The 6,660-nt window shown below is 44.1% G+C and overlaps 1 protein-coding gene across 1 annotated transcript; it reads right to left on the reverse strand.

Moving 5' to 3' along the window:
* Positions 1 to 745: 745 nt before the first annotated feature.
* On the reverse strand, positions 746 to 6,301 carry LOC136120393 (zinc finger protein 709-like). Its single transcript, XM_065873806.1, has 4 exons — positions 6,181 to 6,301; positions 5,916 to 5,976; positions 3,750 to 5,518; positions 746 to 1,863 (listed from the first exon to the last, which is right to left on the reverse strand). Exons 1-4 carry the CDS (start codon positions 6,212 to 6,214, stop codon positions 746 to 748), a joined length of 2,982 nt encoding a protein of 993 aa, XP_065729878.1. The 5' UTR covers positions 6,215 to 6,301.
* Positions 6,302 to 6,660: the final 359 nt, after the last annotated feature.

The raw sequence follows: 6,660 nt of genomic DNA on the forward strand, positions 1-6,660 counted from the left end.
GTACGGTAGGATGGATGTCCATGACTCGTCTGTTAACTTCCCTCAGGTCCTGTACTGGGCGGTAGTCTTTACTGTTAGGTTTGCGGACTGGCAGCAGGGGTGTGTTCCAGGCCGACTGGCAGGGACGCAGTATACCTAGGTCAAGAAGCCGGCGAATATGTGGAGTGATACCAGTTTTGGCCTCTATGGGCATGGGATATTGTCGGACACGTGCAGGATCTGCCCCTGGTTTGATTTCTATGAATAGGGCTGGGCGATGTTTGGCTAGTCCCATCCCACCTGTTTCTGCCCATGCTTCGGGGAACTGCTGAAGCCATGACTTTATATCTTGATTTTGGGAGGGTGGTTCCTGGTGAAGTCGGTACTCATCTTCCAAGTTCAGGGTGAGCACAGATATGGGTTGGTTGTGAGGGTCTGTTATGATCGGCCCCTCTGACCGAAAATGAATTTGCGCTCCCATTTTAGTAAGTAAGTCTCTCCCCAGTAAGGGGCAAGGGCTATCGGGAATGACCAGAAAGGAGTGGGTTACTTTTCCAGTGCCCAAGTCTACAGTTCTCTGAGTGGTCCAGGGGTAACGTTTAACTCCCGTAGCTCCCTGGACCCAGGAGGTTTTGTCAGAAATTTTCCCGTGGGGCTTAACCAAGACCGAATGCTGTGCCCCTGTATCCACCAGGAATTGGACTGGTTTCCCCTCCACTTGTAGGGTTACCCTGGGTTCGGGGAGGGGGTCCGAACCCCATCCCCCCTACTCTGCATCATGTGTAAACAGGACTGGGGTGGTGGCCTTCGGTTGCCATTGCCCCTGGTTGGGGCACGGCTGCCTTTTTTTGGGGCATTCCCGAGCCCAATGGCCTTTTTCCTTGCAATAGGCACATTGATCTCTGTCCAATGGTCGCCTGGGAGGTCGAGTGGCTGGGGGGCCCCCTTGATCTTTCTGAACAATGGCGGCCAGGACCTTAGTCATTTTCTCAGTGGCTTTAAGTTGTCTATCCTCTGGGGCGTCTCGGTTATTAAAGACGCGCTGAGCAATACGGAGTAGGTCCTGTATCTGTTTGCCCTCCAGATCTTCTAACTTCTGGAGTTTCTTTTTAATATCAGGGGCTGCCTGGTTAACGAAGGACATTACAACGGCAGCCTGATTTTCGGGGGCCTCTGGATCCATAGGGGTATATTGCCTAAAGGCTTCCATTAATCTTTCTAAATAAGAGGAGGGACTTTCTGTTTTACCTTGTACAATTGAATATACCTTGGCCAAATTAGTGGGCTTGCGCGCGGCAGCCCGGAGACCCGCCATTAGAGTCTGGCGATAAATGAGCAGTCGTCCCCTACCTTCTCCGGTGTTGTAGTTCCAATCATCCTGCGGGGGGCGAGTTAAGGGAAAGGCTGCATTAATAAGATCAGGGTTAGCGGTGGGTTGACCATCATCTCCAGGAACCAGTTTTCTTGCCTCCAGCTGGATTCGTTCTCGTTCCTCGGTAGTGAACAGGATCCGGAGAAGCTGTTGGCAGTCATCCCAGGTGGGCTGATGGGTAAACATAACACTATCTAGAAGAGCTATCAAGTCTTTAGGATTATCAGAAAAACGAGCATTCTGGGTTTTCCAATTATATAAGTCACTGGTAGAGAATGGCCAATATTGGAGTCGGGGGTTCCCTGTCTCATCGGGAGGGCCTATTTCTCGCAGGGGTAGGGCTGTGGTGGAATCTGGATGGCGGAACCCTGGGTCGCGCTGAGTGTGTCCACGGGTGCGTCCAGCCGGCCCAGGGGAGTTATTTTCATTGGGCAGGAGGGCCGGCAGTGCCTCTGCCTCTCGCTCCTCCGGTTCTGACCTGGGTGGCCTCTCGGGAGGGGCCACAGGAGGTTCTTCCAAGGGGAGAGGAGCAGGGTCAGGAGCAGGAAGGGGGACCGGTTGTGGGGCCAAAGGAGGATGTTGATATGGAGGGGGTTCTATGAGAAGGAGGTCTTGGCTGTCAGAAAGTATGGGTGCGGTTGAGGTCTGAGGCTTGGGAGGTTTAGTTGGTCGGGCCGTAAGGATCTTATATGTCCCTGATGACAAAAAGGGGGCCATCCAGGGAGGTGGGTTTTCTACCAGGTCCTGCCATACCAAGATGTAGGGGATTTGGTCCGGATGGCCTTCTTTCCCTGGTAAGAGAACTCTAGATTTAATTTTTAGGACTATAGGAAGACAAAAGGTACCCTCGGTGGGCCAACCAACCCCGAAAGTTGGCCATTCAGAGCGGCAGAAGGTAATAAGTTTTCTTTTCCGGATGTCCAGACTGAGATCGTGTCCTCGGGATTTCACATCCCCAAAATTAGTGAGAAGGAGGGAGAGAGGGGTACTCTGTGTTTGGCCCATGTTTAGGTCCTGGAAGAGGTTGGTTAGAAAAGGTTATTCTGAAAACGAAAGTGATTAAGAGCAGTCCCAATAGCGGAGCCTGTAAAAGGAGGAAGGGAGGTTATCGCGTGCGCGCTTCAGATGGGCTATCAATCCCCAGATGGGTCGCGGTGGACGTCTCCAACCACGCCCGACTAGGTGTCCTATAGCGCGTCCGCCAGGACTGTCCTAGTCCCCAAAACAGAAGGTACCTTGAGCCAGCTTACTTACCGATCGGTTGTCAGCGATGACCCGTTGACCTGATGTCTGGTGGGCTTGGGGGCATCCCGGACGAGCCCCCAAATGAAATGCCCACGGTCACGAGACCCCTCCACAAGACCACCAGAGACAAGAGTCAAAGCCAAACGGCAAGGGTCATTTATTGCAGGTTCGAACCTGGACCTCCGCGCACTCGTTGCCGGTGACGCTAAGAGGTCCCGATGGAGTTTAGTACAGCTCTTTTATAGACAGGTACAAACAAGCTCGCGACCTTCAGGGGTGGGGGGTACTGATTGGCTAACTTTTAAACAAAGACATTAGTCACTGATTGGTTAACTTTTAAACAAAGACACTAGTCACCGTCTGATTGGTTGGATGGTTGCAAAAGGGGGTTCAGCAAGCATAGTTACAGAAGCAAGAGCGGCTGGTTAAGTTTCGGTTTCCTGAGGCTTTGTTTTTCAATTAGGAATACTTAAGATGGGGCCATAGTTACAAACAGTACAAACAGGAAGATCGATGCAATCCTAGCAGCACTACGGCCTAATGGCAGGGCATCAATTCAGTCCTATTTCTACCAAAGTAGAACATAGCCCTTCAAATTATTCACATGAAACTCCAAAAAAGGAGCTCTGTCATTAAGAAAAGTAGAATACATAAAACAGACTATAAAGATATCCAGGAACTGTCCAGTATCCAGATATCCAGTAGGAAAATCCCAACAAATACCACATTTTCCAATTGTCCCTTAACACAGAATAAAACTATAAAAAATTAAACCTGACTATGCACATATCAGAAATACAGTTCAATTCACCCATGGATCCAACAGACTTCAAAATGGGGAGAGAAAATATTAACTGATTCAAGGAAAAAGCACTGCCTTTTAATGTTATGTACTACTGTTGAAAGATGACTTGCAGAATTATATCACCCCAATATTCATTTTTGAAACTAGTAGAAACCCACACTCCAGTGATATACTTTAAGAAAGAGGCTTGATAAACAATATATTTACAACTTGTAAAAAACAATTCTTTTGTGTTGAAAGTTTTTTGGAACGTTACACATGGATTAATTTTCATCAAGCTTTCTCACGTTACTTACATTTATAATTTATTTCTGGTGGGAGTTTTAACATGTAACAATGAAGGCCAACTGAAGTCTTTCCCACGCTGTTTACATTCAAAAGGTTCTACCCTGTGAGTCTTTTCATGCCTTCGGAAGGAAGTGGGATGGCTGAAGGCCTTCCCACATTCTTTACATTCATAGGGTTTCTCTCCAGTGTGAGTTCTTTCATGTCTTCGAAAACTCTGATACCACCTGAAAGCTTTTCCACATTCCTTACATGCATAGGGTTTCTCTCCTGTGTGAGTCCTTTCATGTGTTTGCAAGGAACTGTAACCTCTGTAGGCTTTACCACATTGTTTACATTCATAGGGTTTTTCTCTAGTGTGAGTTCTTTCATGTGTTCTAAGATAACTTGGACACCTGAATGCTTTACTACATTTTTTACATTCATAGGGTTTTTCTCCAGTGTGATTTCTTTCATGTCTTCGAAAACTTTGATAACACCTGAAGGCCTTTCCACATTGTTTACATTCATAGGGTTTCTCTCCAGTATGAATTCTTATGTGTGTTTCTAAGGAAGTGTAATCTCTGCAGGCTTTTCCACACTGCTTACATTCATAGAGTTTCTCTCCAGTGTGTGTTCTTTCATGTAGTCGTAGCAAAGCTGAACAACTAAAGGCTCTTCCACACTCCTTACATTCATAGGGTTTCTCTCCAGTGTGAGTTCTTTCATGTTTTTGAAAGGAAGGGTAATACCTGAAGGTTTTACCACACTGTTTACATTCATAGGGTTTCTCTCCAGTGTGACTCCTTTGATGTATTCGAAATGAACTGGGAGAAATAAATGCTTTCTCACACTGCTTACATTTATAAGGTCCCACTCCAGTGTGAGTGATCATGTGCACTCGAAGGCTTGCAAGAGCTCTAAGGGCTTTCCCACATTCCTTGCATTCATAAGGTTTTTCCCCAGTATGAGTTCTTTCATGTTTTCGAAAAGAACTGGGACAACTGAAGGCTTTACTACATTTTTGGCATTCATAGGGTTTTTCTCCAGTGTGATTTCTTTCATGTATTTGGAAACCTATATTAGAACTGAAAGTTTTACCACATGGCTTACATTCATAGGGTTTCTCTCCAGTATGAACTCTTTCATGTGTTTGGAAGGAAGGGTAATACCTGAAGGTTTTACCACATTGTTTACATTCATAAGGTTTCTTTCCATTGTGAGTTCTTTCATGTATTCTGAGGGAACTGGGGCAACTGAATGCTTTACTACATTTTTTACATTCATAGGATTTCTCTCCTGTGTGAGTCCTCTCATGTATTTGTAAAGTTTGATGATATCTATAGGCTTTTCCACAATGTTTACATTTATAAGGTTTCTCTCCAGTGTGGGCTTTTTCATGTATCTGAAGTGAAGCTGAAGAACTAAAAGTTTTCCCACAATCCTTACACTTATAAGACGCACCTCCAGTATGTGTTACCATGTGTCTCTGAAAAGTTTCGAGCTGCATGAAGGCTTTCCCACACTCCTTACATTTATAGGTTTTCCCTCCAGTGTGATTTCCTTTATGTTTTTCAAAACACTGCAGATAACTAAAGGCTTTCCCACATACATTACATTTATATGGCTTCTCTCCATTTTTCTGATAATCATATGGCTTGTGTCCAACGTGACTTCTGGTGTACCTATTATGGGATGAATGATGCATGAGGACTTTTCCACATACTTTGTGTTCCCATGGTTTTACTCTGATAAGAGTTTTCTTGTTCAGATTGAGATTTGGAATAAGGCTGAGGTTTTCTCTGCATGGACTATCCTCTTTCCCTTCACATATTCTCCCTACCTTACGACTCCTGCAAAAAACAAGGAGGAATTATTAATGATCTCTTTATTAATGATTTCATGCTTATTACAATATTTCAGCTACAATTTTATTATTTGTAGCAAAACTATAGGTATTTTTCTATTTCGGGTGAATTGTTCAAAACTGAATATACTGAATGCTCCGCGAGAGGACTCACCCTTGCTCACCAAAACGGTGATATTTATACATAGGGATTATTAATGCTATTTCCAAGTGAACTATTTTGCAAACACTGAACATTATGTCATATGTAAGAAAGTAATTTGGTGAAAATTTTCTGAAAAGCAATAAATTTGAAGCATGGATTGTCTTGTTTCTTTTTAAGATCTGGTACAATAATATAATTCTCATGTGAAACACTGCTTTCTGCTGGGAGTGCCACTCACCTTAGTTTTGTCCCCTGGTTTTTGCACTTATCTTCAATGTCATGATCTTTCCATGTTTCTCCTAAAATGCAGACACAGAAAAATGATTCCAAAGTATTAGAAGTTATAGAAAAATTATTAGATTCTAGTGCTACAGTGAGCTGTGACCATACCTAGTTTATTTACCAATGTCCTCCCTGTACACATTCCACCTCTTAGAATAATATTGTAGGGCAGAAAAACTTGACCTTTGACTGACAAGGTGAAGGTAAGTTGTCATCCTTACCTACTGAGGCCAGGTTCCTGAAGGTTTCCCCCATCACATCTCTGTAGAGTTTCTTCTGTGAAAAATCCAGTAAAGCCCACTCTTCCAGGGTGAAGTTCACAGCAACATCCTCAAAGACCACTGCGTCCTACAACATCCCATATATATGTATGGTAGGATGAGTAAGACTGACAGCACTGGACATCTATACTCCATTTATAAGGAAGGTTACATATGATTCTGCTATCTCCCAACATTTGTTCTCTGACTTGATCATCAGAAACTAATTCTCTGTCCATACTTACTTCCTCATAAATTTAACAGCATCAGGAACACATGAACATTATTTACATAGTTTTACTGCGATCACATTACAAATCCTATTGCTGTCTAATGGCAGGGTCCAAAGCATGTTGGGAAATGTCAGAAATGCTATAAAAATGAAATAAATATTATCAATTTAAGACCATCCATTGGTGAGAAAAACTCTTTCCTCCCGTT

Source organism: Phocoena phocoena, chromosome 3 (genome assembly GCF_963924675.1).
Source record: "Phocoena phocoena chromosome 3, mPhoPho1.1, whole genome shotgun sequence".
Classification (NCBI taxonomy): Eukaryota; Metazoa; Chordata; class Mammalia; order Artiodactyla; family Phocoenidae; genus Phocoena; species Phocoena phocoena.

Coding starts and splice junctions, on each gene's coding strand:
- LOC136120393 (XM_065873806.1), bottom strand. CDS start 6,214: ATGGGGGAAACCTTCAGGAACCTGGCCTCAGTAG. Junction 5,977..6,180: donor CAGGAACCTGGCCTCAGTAG/GTAAGGATGACA, acceptor TCTGCATTTTAG/GAGAAACATGGAAAGATCAT. Junction 5,519..5,915: donor AACCAGGGGACAAAACTAAG/GTGAGTGGCACT, acceptor TGTTTTTTGCAG/GAGTCGTAAGGTAGGGAGAA.